The sequence below is a fragment of the Hirundo rustica genome, chromosome 6, assembly GCF_015227805.2.
Source record: "Hirundo rustica isolate bHirRus1 chromosome 6, bHirRus1.pri.v3, whole genome shotgun sequence".
Lineage (NCBI taxonomy): Eukaryota > Metazoa > Chordata > Aves > Passeriformes > Hirundinidae > Hirundo > Hirundo rustica.
In genome coordinates this window covers 4590188-4601492 of record NC_053455.1, presented here as the reverse complement: position 1 = coordinate 4601492, position 11305 = coordinate 4590188, and the positions used below count along the sequence as shown (strand labels likewise).

The 11305-nt window shown below is 44.3% G+C and overlaps 1 protein-coding gene and 1 non-coding gene across 2 annotated transcripts; one reads left to right on the top strand and one right to left on the bottom strand.

Moving 5' to 3' along the window:
- Positions 1 to 872: 872 nt before the first annotated feature.
- Positions 873 to 10184, bottom strand: PSMA3 (proteasome 20S subunit alpha 3). Its single transcript, XM_040067831.2, has 11 exons — positions 10082 to 10184; positions 9117 to 9199; positions 8465 to 8588; positions 7669 to 7770; positions 7474 to 7547; positions 6837 to 6909; positions 5846 to 5911; positions 3164 to 3210; positions 1607 to 1674; positions 1397 to 1461; positions 873 to 1061 (listed from the first exon to the last, which is right to left on the bottom strand). Exons 1-11 carry the CDS (start codon positions 10100 to 10102, stop codon positions 1017 to 1019), a joined length of 768 nt encoding a protein of 255 aa, XP_039923765.1. The 5' UTR covers positions 10103 to 10184; the 3' UTR covers positions 873 to 1016.
- Positions 10185 to 10237: 53 nt separating this feature from the next.
- Positions 10238 to 10310, top strand: TRNAK-CUU (transfer RNA lysine (anticodon CUU)). The gene has a single exon. It is a non-coding gene; the product is annotated as a tRNA-Lys (tRNA).
- The last annotated feature ends 995 nt before the right edge of the window (positions 10311 to 11305 follow it).

Sequence of the window (11305 nt, the reverse complement as noted above, 5' to 3'; positions counted from 1 at the left end):
AGCAGGGCCTTTAGAATTTTAACTGCATGTACAAACAAACAAGAGTTCAATTTTAACTGAGGTTTAAGGTGGTGAAGAGAACAGTTTATTACCTTATAGAATCATATGGGTTAGAATGGACCCTCAAAGATCTCACTGTCATGGGCAGGGTCACCCTCCACCACACCGGGTTGTTCCCAGCCCCATCCAATCTGCTGCTTCAAAACTTTGAAGTGACTAGAAGAGGTGGTCTGTTTTCCTAGGAAGTGGGGAATGACAGCAGCAACGCTTGTTTTTAACTTCTGGAAAGATCAGCAATTGATGAAGCTGATTATGAAGTGTATTAAGAAACTACAGCTGAATAAAAAGTTTAAAAATAGTTTGGCTTTTCAAGCATTAATTCCAGTTACATTGCTTAATAGATCTCACAGTTTAGACCTTAACACAAGCACTGTTTTAAACTGAATTAGTTTTTAAGTCCTCCTCCTCCTCCACTAAGCCTAGTGTACCTCACATTAACATTCTTTTTCCTGAACTCCTGATTGTTTCATAGGCTGTTAGGAGTTGTCAGCTGTGCATATCACCTTAAACTGTAACCTGCTGTTAGAGCTGGCCATCTTCTCCTCTCTTCTGCCACGAGCAGTCACAGACTGTGGCTGTGAACAAACTGCAAATTGTGCTATTGGTTAAGCAAGGAAGAACAGAGCACTTAGTTTTTAATATGAAACTACACAGCATAAACAAGACACTTGGCTAATGTCTGAACAGATTGTTTTTCTGTGCATAGCCTGGCTCAAATGGAGTGCTTTAGGAAGCAACAGCAGCCTGCTAACGGCTTTCCTCCTAATGTCTGTTCAGTTGCTGGCCTATACATTTTGAAATAAAAGCTAAGAGACAGTAAAATGGAAAATTTATTAGTGCAAGTTGGTCAGTTGGTTTCTTCCAACAAGTACACAACAGCATCCCATGCATAATGCATTATAAACAAACCTGGTCTAAGGTAAGAAAAGTTGGACTTGTTTTGGAGTAACAATGTGTTACATATTGTCATCGTCTGACTCATCTTCCTCTTTCAAAGATTCCTGTTAAAAAAAGAAAGTGCAATTAAAGAATAGTCTAACAGTTGTTTTATAATTCAGCCTGCAATAAACAAAATGAGCTCTGCTACAGCTTCACCCTCTCTCACTGTGTCCAAACCCTTGCAGTTCCCATCAGTACACTGATCTAGAAAGACCCCACTCGTGGCAGGCTCTGAATTAAGTTTCTGAGAGCAAGAACTCTCCCTGGGTTACACTGTAGCATTCCCTACTGGCCCTTCCCAGTAACACCAGCTACCGCCGATGGGAGGAGTTGCAATGATACATTTTTGTCAGTTTGTCAACTGAAGCACTGAGACAATGTTGAAGTCAGAACTCACCTTGGCATATTTTTCTGCCTCTTCTCTGATGTCTTTGGGAACAATTTCATGTTTTCCATTGGTTACTGCCAATAAAAAGAGTATAGCTTAGTTACAATTCACACAAGGACCCTGACATACAGAGTGAATTTAAGAAGCAATGTTTTACTTTTAAGTACAAAAAGTGATAAAATTTCTGGAATGTTTATAGAAATTGCAGAAATGCATTACTTTCTCCAACCCAGCTGAGTTCCAGTTCAAAAGCTTTATCCTTTACTTCATCGTGAACTATGTAGATTCTGAAAGGAACAGACAAAGAACAGATTAGAACAGACTGACCAAGAGGCTAAATATACTTTGTTCCTGTCACAGATCTCTTCTGTTGAAGTGTTCTTATGATTAATAGAAGCTCTCCCTGTGCCTTTTCCCCATCAAACACCATCAGAGAATTTTCCAGGCTTAACTGCTAGCCTAACAACACCTTAAATCATTACAGCCAAGGTGGGGGTTGACATGTTTGAGCTGCCCTAACTGGAACAAACATTAAGATTTAGGTATTGCAGAACCAAGGCTGCATCATCAGCTCAGTTATAATACAGCTTGGAGTGTCCTGCATTTCCCCTGTAAGCCTTGTTTGAGTTTACACTTAACACTAAATCCCAACACCATAGTATCTTGTGTCTAATCAGAAGTCTGTACAGAAGATTCCCAATGTGGTGCTTATTGCAAACATGGAAATAGGAAATTAAACTCCAAATGGTATCACAGCACACACTGTGCCACCCAGACCCCTAAAATCACTGCTTAGGCTGTGGGATAGAAATGTTAACACTGCAATAACAAAACTGATTTGATTTTTCCTGTGGCAGAACGTGCAAACAAACTGGAACAACCCTGGGCTGAGGCACTCAAAACAGCAGAACTCACAATAACCTGTGGCTTCACTCTTTAAGAAGCCTGTGTTTTCTTAGTTTGCTTCAGAAAGCACTAAGAAGTCAAAAGCTGAAAAACACCAGCAATTCCTACCCAACGTGGGAACCCTGAAGACAGTGGAGGAGGGTAGGATACCTTCAGCAGCACACTTCCAGTGGAAGTGTTGTGAGACAAAGATCAAGACTGAAGTGAACATTGGTGTCCAGGGAAATGCCCCTGTGGTGCTTACAGACCCTCCTGTCTGTTAGCTGAGGTGAGCTCTAGGCCTTTCTCATGTTTCAGCTGGTTACAAGCCTTTTGCAACAAAGTGTACCTTTACAAGCTCCCGGAGAAATCCCTGCTCTGGACTGTGTCCAGTATTCGAGGTTCAAAAGTTATTAAAATCTTTGCTATCTTGCTAAATCCTACTGAGGAGCTGAAAAACAGAACCCTGTCTAGAGCTGCTGCTGAGTTTGAGCTGAAGCTGAACTAGAACAGAAGTGTTTTCCTTATTAGAAATTATTTTAAAATGTCTAATAATACAGGTATATTGTATATATTCTTTTAAAGAAGTTCTACTTTTGCTTTTTTCCCAAGCACTTGAGTATTTTTCTTAGACTGGGTCCAAGACCTCAGCATCATTCGTGGGCAGCTTCTCTCTGAAGCGTCAAGTTCAAACAACTCTTACTTCGGAAGCAGCACAAAAAGAAGTTTCCCTTCATCTCTCACCTGGCTTCAATATTTTAAAACCAAGGATTACAGTCAGACAATTTAACACACAATACCCAATTTAAAAGGAACAACCTCAGTTTGAAACCAAAGCAAGCTCACCAGTCTGGATTTTTGTCAAGTTGGAAAAACGGGTCAGATACTTACATTTTCGCAACTTCTTTAACAACATCACGGCAGGTCATTTCCTTCATCTGTAGGCAAAAGAAAAACAGATCTGAGATTTCAATTAAGAGAATATAAATCTTCCACAGGGCCAGAACGGGAGAGGCTGTGCACGTGCCTAATGAGCTTTATGTTCAGTAGTCAAAGTTACAGAAAAGGCCAGAACCACATTTCTTCTCTACAATGCATCTTCCAGCCTGCTCTATGCAAGTCATCCTTCCAGGGAAGAATATTACAGCTGAAAGATTGTAGGAAAAAAATGCTACTTGGAAATTCCCCAGTTTAAGGCAGTCATCAGCTGAAATCTTAGAAGCTACACTGGTGGTGCTGGCATCTTAAAAGCTTGACCTGTTCCTAGATGCTTTATGCTCAACAGATATAAAACAACCACAGGGGAGAGGCACCACATATTCACAGGTAATATTGGTATTCCTCTAGGCTGCAGAGTAAGCTTTTGGTGTTACCAGCATTTTATGCAAGTTTGGGTTTTAAGTAATGCCCCAAAAGGAGGATATTGTTTAACAACCATCTGCCTGCCTGGGCAAGCCATCAGCATCTCGTTTCATATTTTCTCAGTTATGTCACAGTCTTTTGGCAGCTTCACAGTTAATCAGAACAAAGGCTGGTACAAATTTCCATGACATAACAGACTTGTGTTTTATAGGTCAACTTTTCTGGCCTGTGAAGCAGTAATAAATTTTCCTTTATTTCATTAATGCAATTTACCATCTCTTCCAACTCCCAAAATAATTTCAAACTCTTAGTATAGAAGGTAGTTGTAAGGCACTGGTGAAGGGATTAAGATGACAGGAATTCATGTGGAGTGTCACAGCCCTTTCTGGGGTGAAGCAACAGGCCAGAGAAGAAATGCCTGTGCCTGGGCACAAATGTGCTGTCACAATCCCATCTGGAGAAGTTCCCTAAACAGAGACCCCCTGCCTTTGTGACACTCAGTCCAGAACAGAAATAACTTGTGTCACGCACACAATATGATCCATTCGTGTACATGAAGTTAGCAGTCAAACAGGAAACCCTAAAGCTCTACTACTGTCATGCATATTTACAAAAAAGAAAACCAAAGTCAATTTAATTTCTGCCATTATCCTTTTCCCATCCCAGGTATGTTAATTCTGCAGAAATGAAAGTAAACAATGTGAACAGTTTTATCCCAGGAGTTGATCACGATCATGTCCATGTATCAAAAAGCTGTAATAGTATCAGAGCTGCAAGGGATCAAGAGAATAAAGCAGTCTCCACACAACTACAAGTTTTCCCACAGCTGAGTTTACAGACAATAAATGCAGGAGATGTGATCAGATCAATGCAGGATTTTCTTCTTGCCCCCTCAGCTACACCAAAGTTTCACTCACTGTATCCTCCCCAGCCACAGGAACTGCTCTGCAGTCCCCCAAGGCAGGTTTAAATCCTAACTCCTTGCTTGCCTTTCTCTTTCCACCTGCAATCATCTCTTCCAACAAACAAATCTTAGCTGACCCGAAGCTGGATCACCCAAAAAACTCTTTTGTACTTCTGGTTTTTCCCATCTTAGCTTTGACAAATTAATCTTGTCAAAATCAGCTGTGACCTGGAAACCTGCCCAGTCCACAGTGAGCAAAAGTTACTGGCACATGGGGCTGGACTCACCCCCAGAGCTGGGACAGGATCCCGCACTTACAGGGGACACTGCACACACACCCCTAAATAAACCCCTGCAGCTGGGCCCTGGGCACACCTCTGCTCCATGTGCTGCATCCTACAGCTCTGCTGTGAAGTTCTAGTAATTCATATCAGTAACTGCAGAAGTTTTGGAAAATCCCAGCACCGCACAGAAAATTAAATTATCTGTAGTAAATTGTCTGTTACCCAACACAGCGCTGTCTTTGCCAATGTGCACACACAAGAATTGAAATTGTGATTTCCTCCACGCCACAATCCCAGTATAAAGATCAAATGATCATGAAGGCTTCTTACCTTTAATCTGGTATGCAAGCATCTAAACCTGACTCGAAACTGAGTGAATCAAGTCTAGAATATTCTAATTTTTCCTGTAATTTTTCAGTCATGGTGCTACAGCACCATAAACAGGCAATTCTTAAAAACATAACAATCATGTAAACTCTGAACCTTTCCATGAACAGCTGTGACATCCCTCTGCAGACCAAAAAAAGATACAAAAGATACACTTATAACAGAGTATCACATAAAAAGTACATGAGACAGACCAGAAGGATCTGGTTCCTTGTTGTCTCCAACTCTGAGGATGACAGACATTAAACACATGAGGAAGATGGAAACCTTTCAGGATTCTAACATAACTTCAATCAGCTAAAGGGACACTTCAGTGCTTTTTGGTTGTCTTTTCTCCACAGATCACTTTGTCCTTAACAAGAGCAGCCTTTCTGAACTTGTTCAACAGAAGAATCGTCTAAAACCTTTGGGCTAAAATAGATACAGCACCCTGCACAATGCTGCTCTATGGTTTTCATTCAGAATGAAAAACATATTTACACTTTTATATTCACTCACTTACTTGGTTCACTGGCAAAGGTACAAGGAAATATTTCACCTGCTTCTCCTGCATTTTATGTATTTCAGGCACCCAAAAATTAACTTGATGAGCCAAGAATATTTGTCTTGAGACAACACAACACTGTTACACCATACCTGAAGTTTTTCTATCTCTGTTTTTGCAGCCTGCCTGGCTTTACCAATGGCACAACCCCAATAACCCTAAAAAAAAAAAAAAAGAAGGAAAAAATAATATGCAAGTATACTTAATCACTAATTAATACTTCTATATCTCTTACTGTCACTTAGCCCATGAGAACCCCCACTAAGGCCAAAAACCTTTGGTATTGTTCTCTCTTGGGGCACGTCCCCAAAGTGTTGAATAGAGCCCAATTACTACATCAAGTACCACCACTATTGATAGAAAAGTGCTCAGTAATTCCTGGGCACAAATTTATCAGCTCAAAATGTTGTAATATTTTTTTTTTAATTGCTATTACAAAGAATGGAAGAACGAACTAGAATTAGTTTGAAGAGAGAAGTTCTACAGGAAGTACAGAATTTCTGCAGGATCCAAGCAAACCCCAAGCTAAACCCACCTATTGTGCAAATATATTTGAAGAGTAAGCACATAAAAATTAAGCATTTCTATTTCTCTCAACAGCCATGGTACTGGATACACTGCAAGAAAATGTTAAGAAATCCAGCAGTGTGGGTGTGCATCGACCTGTGTGTAACACACAGCTGAAAATGCAGCACTAACAATTAACAACCATTCTATTTTGATTTGGTTTGCTGCTGGCAAGCTGTGCCAGAGGAACAGCCCTCTCTTTCCTGAAGTATTTAGAGAAGGGGTTATCACTACAATTCTTGCCTTTTTGAGGCACTGCATGGGAGTTTTCACTGGACACAACCACGTGGATGAACTCCCTATTTCTGAGAGACAAGCTTTAAACTCATTTCTCAGACTGCACTTCTAAGAAATACACAAGGTTTGTTTAACAAGGACCTGCAATGAGCAGCAGTGATTCACCACGCGAAAGGAAAAAACAACAACAGCTCTTTTGGAGCAATATTTCCTATTTTCCCAACCAGAAACTTTTAAAAGAGGAACTTGTGCTAAGATGGGAATATTTTTGACACTCACGTATGAAACTCCTGATGGATCAATCATGTACAGTTGTGCACCATCATCACTATCATAGGACCCCAACATGAAACTGGAGGAGAAAAGAGAAATTAAAACCTTTCTTTTTACCAGCACACCCAGAACTAGAGAGACTACAGCAGCTCGGGTTTCCCACACCCTTCTTGAGGCAAAACTCCCCCTGCTCCATTGAGCAATTTGCCTCACAACAGCACCTGCAGTTTGCCAGAAACATTTTACTGATCAGTGACCTGGCAGCACAGCTGTGTTTATCAGTCCCTGCATACCAGAATCACACAGGAGCTGTAACCTGGAGCTCTTTAGGTGTCAGGGCAAGCAGGATGAGCACACAGGGAAGTTCTGCTTTCACCACCATCACAGACTGAATGGAACAAACCCTCAAACTTTAAAAACCAGGAACAAATTAACCAGCTCTGCAGAAGCTTGGCAGGGCCTTACGGGAATATGAATACCTGAGGTGCTAGACATACACAAAAACAAAGGGGAAGGGATTTTTTAGGAGATAAACTGTGGGTTACTAATTCCAGGTTTCAAAAAAGAACTCAGACAACCAAAGCAGTTCCAGCAACTGTGAACCAAAAGATATTTACAAGCAGAGTTTGTCTGCAAGACTCACCTGCACCCAAAAGGTCTGACAGCACTGTACAGCGTGTAGGCATGCACATACATGGCTACTCTGTCTGCAAGATGCTGTGTGGAAAAAGGAAAAATAAAACACTGGAAACCCTTATTGACAGAAATAAGGAATAAAACTGAATTCTTATGTCAAGAGTAAAAACCGAAAGCCCTGAGAGCTGCAGTGGTCTCTTACCTTGAGGGGGATGTCATAGCCATAGTTAGACCTGAAGTTGGAAGCCTCTTCCCGGGCGATGTCTGCCAAGGAGCGGGCGTCTGCCAGGAGCCCCGCGACCGCCTGGAACGAGAGCAGCAGCACAGACACACCTGGCAAGGGCTCATGGTATTCAGTGCCATGGAGGAGCTCCAACTGCATCTGCCACCAACCTCAAGACATGCCACATCACCATATAAATAGAGCTTTTCTCTAGGAACATCAATAACCAAAGTTATCTTCATGTTAATTATCATCTCGTGATTTACCACGACTACACCAGCCCAAACAACAGTTCACAGCACGTGTATTCCCCAGGTTTCTCATTCCTTGACACCCTTCTGACATCACTGTTAGGGACAGGCCAGTCCTCCACACACCAATCTTTAAGAATTCAGGTGATTTCCACATTGTGGAGGAGAAAATCTCGTAAGCAGCCTGTTTTCCCTGAACACCTTATTTGGTAACTGTGTAAAAAAGTACCATTTTAACACTTGTGTTTATACTTACACACAAGTCTGAGCAACTGCAAAAGCGTTTCTAAAAATTTAAGACGGCCTCAATCTTCTGCTTGAAGTTTGGATTTTACTTATGTACGTTTTAGTGCAAAGAATAAATCACAGAAAACAGTTAAAAAACCACTGGCATTTCTGTGCACGGATACAATAGCATCACTTCCTTAATTTACTTATTTTTAATTCTCTGATTCATAAATTTGTCCTTTTGAGGGGGCTCACCCTACAGTTTATGCAGACCTAAAATGAAATTGGCACCTTACCATCCCAACGTGTCGGTCGACATTGAAGAGGCGTTTATTGGAGCCCTCTTCGTACAGCTTGGACAGGACTAATTTCTCTACCCCAAAGACAACACCATCCTTGCATCTTATGCCAATTGCTGTACTGAAAGACAAGAAAAATGTCAGTTTCTCACAGTGTAAAACGCTTCACAGGGCAATACCAAGACAGAAAACACAGTGACATGATTTCCCCCAAGGTAGGTTTGTCACAATTCCAGCACTGAAGACAACAAGGGGGTGGAACTAAACGGTCTTTAAGGTCCCTTTCAACCCAAAAATCATCCTGGGATTCTGTGATTCTAATCCTTATCTGGAGCAGACCCCTGGGTGACCCTGCCAAGCCATCACGCTGCCCCTAAAGCACAGCTGGGATTTCCAATTCCCAACATCCCTTCACACACACTCCAGGGAGCAGAGACATTCCCAGAGCAGCTGTGCAGCTTCTACAGCATTTGGATGTCCTCCACGTCTTGAGGAATCCCCAGCAAGCTGCTACACATTTACAAGGAAGGTCCTGAGCGTGCCTCAATCTACATCCACTCATTTTACCACCACAGTTTTACCCTCTTGTTTCTCTAGTCACATGGCACTGCTTTAAAAGAGGCCAAAAGAGCAGATATTTGTATCTTACCTGCTATTCTCCACAGCTTTCATAGCATATTCCACTTGAAACACTCTGCCATCTGGAGAAAACGTGGAGGCTGACAGGTCATACTGAAGAAGAAGACACAATTCTCAGGAAGAAAAACCCACATAATATCACAGCATTTTCAGATCGAACCTACTTATTGAAAAAATTCAAGCATGTCACTGTCAGAGAGGGTTTGAAGCCCCCAAAGCAGGCTGACCCCTTAGATAAGATGTAGGAACAGAAGAAAACAGGGACTAAAAGCCAGGAGAGGCCATTTCATCAGTGCTGCAAATCCTGGATGTGAAATCACTGAGCATTACACAACACTCAAAACCTATGGGTGCTTTTGTGTGCCTTTATACTGCATAGGATCACAGGGGGGGTTGGGTTGGAAAGGACCCTAAGGATCATCCAGTGCCACCCCCGTCCCTGGGCAGGGACACCTTCCACCGTTCCCAGCCCTGTCCAACCCGGCCTTGGACACTTCCAGGGATCCAGGGGCAGCCGCAGCTTCTGTGGGCACCTTGTACCAGGCGCTCACCGCCCTCAAAGGGGTGAATTCCTTCCCAATATCGAGCCGAACTTTCCCCTCTTTCCCTGTGCACCCACATTACTCTTTGTCATATCACTACGGCTCCCATCAAGAGACCGTCCCCTGCTCCCCTGTAAGCCCCCACTTAATTTAAACGTACGGATCACAGGAATAGATATGAACTGCATAGAAGTATATTAAGTAGAAGGGCATAATAAATGTATAATCCCAGCGTCCGCCCCGCCCCATCGCCGGTTCCCCGGGCCTGCCGGGCCGCAGTGACTCAGCCGCCCGCAGTGCCCCGGAGCCGCCTCGCCGCGCTCGCCGCCGGCACGGGACGGCCCCGGGTCCGGCGGGGGCCGCTCGGGGAGGTCGGGCGGCCGCGCTGTGCCCGTCCCGGCGCTGCCGGTGCCGCCCCTCACGCCGCACTCACCCCGGTGCCGATGGAGCTCATGGCGGCGCCGCTGCCAGCCCGTCCCGCGCCCACCGCTCAGCAACGCGCGCTCCCATTGGCCGCCGCGCCGAGCTGGCCGGATGACGTCACCACACGCTACGTTGAATTAGACGTAATGTCAACGCTACACCCAGTGCCCGGCTAGCTCAGTCGGTAGAGCATGGGACTCTTAATCCCAGGGTCGTGGGTTCGAGCCCCACGTTGGGCGCAGTGTTTTTGAGCCCCTCGGAGGGTTCCGAGCGGGAAAACGCCTGAGAGCTCCTGAGGGAAAACCCCGTGCGGATACAGGCGGGGGATCTTAAAAGTGATCGGTAAGCGCTGTACCGGTGGGAAAATCAGTTTTTAATAAGCGACCTGGATGCGGAATTACACGTGCGTAATAAAGTGGGAATCGTGGGGAGCCGGGCAGTGAGCACTGAACACTGGATGCCAGGAAATTTTATTTTTTCAATAAACAACGTGGGAAACAAATGTTAATCAAGTAGGAGCTCTGAGGTAGAGAGGAATTACAGAGATACCTGGATAAAGCGGAGAGCTGGGCAAGCACCTGCCATAGGAAATGTAACAAGAGCCAGTGTGGGATTCTCCATCTAGGACGAGGCAAGCCTGGTTAAACACACAAACTACAGGGGAGCAGCCCCACGGGAAGGGAGCTGGGGGTTTGGAGCAGGAGGAAATTCCTCCTTGTGAGGGCAGTGGGGCTCTGTGGCTGCCCCTGCATCCCTGGAAGTGTTTCAAGCCAGGTTGGATGGAGCTTGGAGCAACCTGGGATAGTGGGAGGTGTCCCTGCCCCTGGCAGGGAGCAGAACTGGATGGGCTTTAAGGTCCCTTCCAACCCAAACCATTCTGGGATTCTGTGGTTTGCGTTGGTCCAGCACTGAACAGGCTCTCCAGAGAAGTGCTTACAGCCTGTCAGAGTTCAAGGAGCATGTGGACAACGCTCTCAGCCACAGGTTTTACTCCATGCAGTCCTGCAAGGAGCAGGGAGTTGCTCTCCACGAGCCTCAGGGGTCTCTGCTTTGAGACAATCTCACTCCATGAAAAGGGAGATGAGGGAATGAGATAAAGCTGTTGCTCCACAGACACAGGCAGAGCACAATGGGCTCCTGCATATTCCAAAACGCTCCTCCAGTCTGAAGGACTCACCTGGAGCTGTTTGCAATCAGACAGCACCAACCTGCTGAAATGGCATCCAGAATCAGC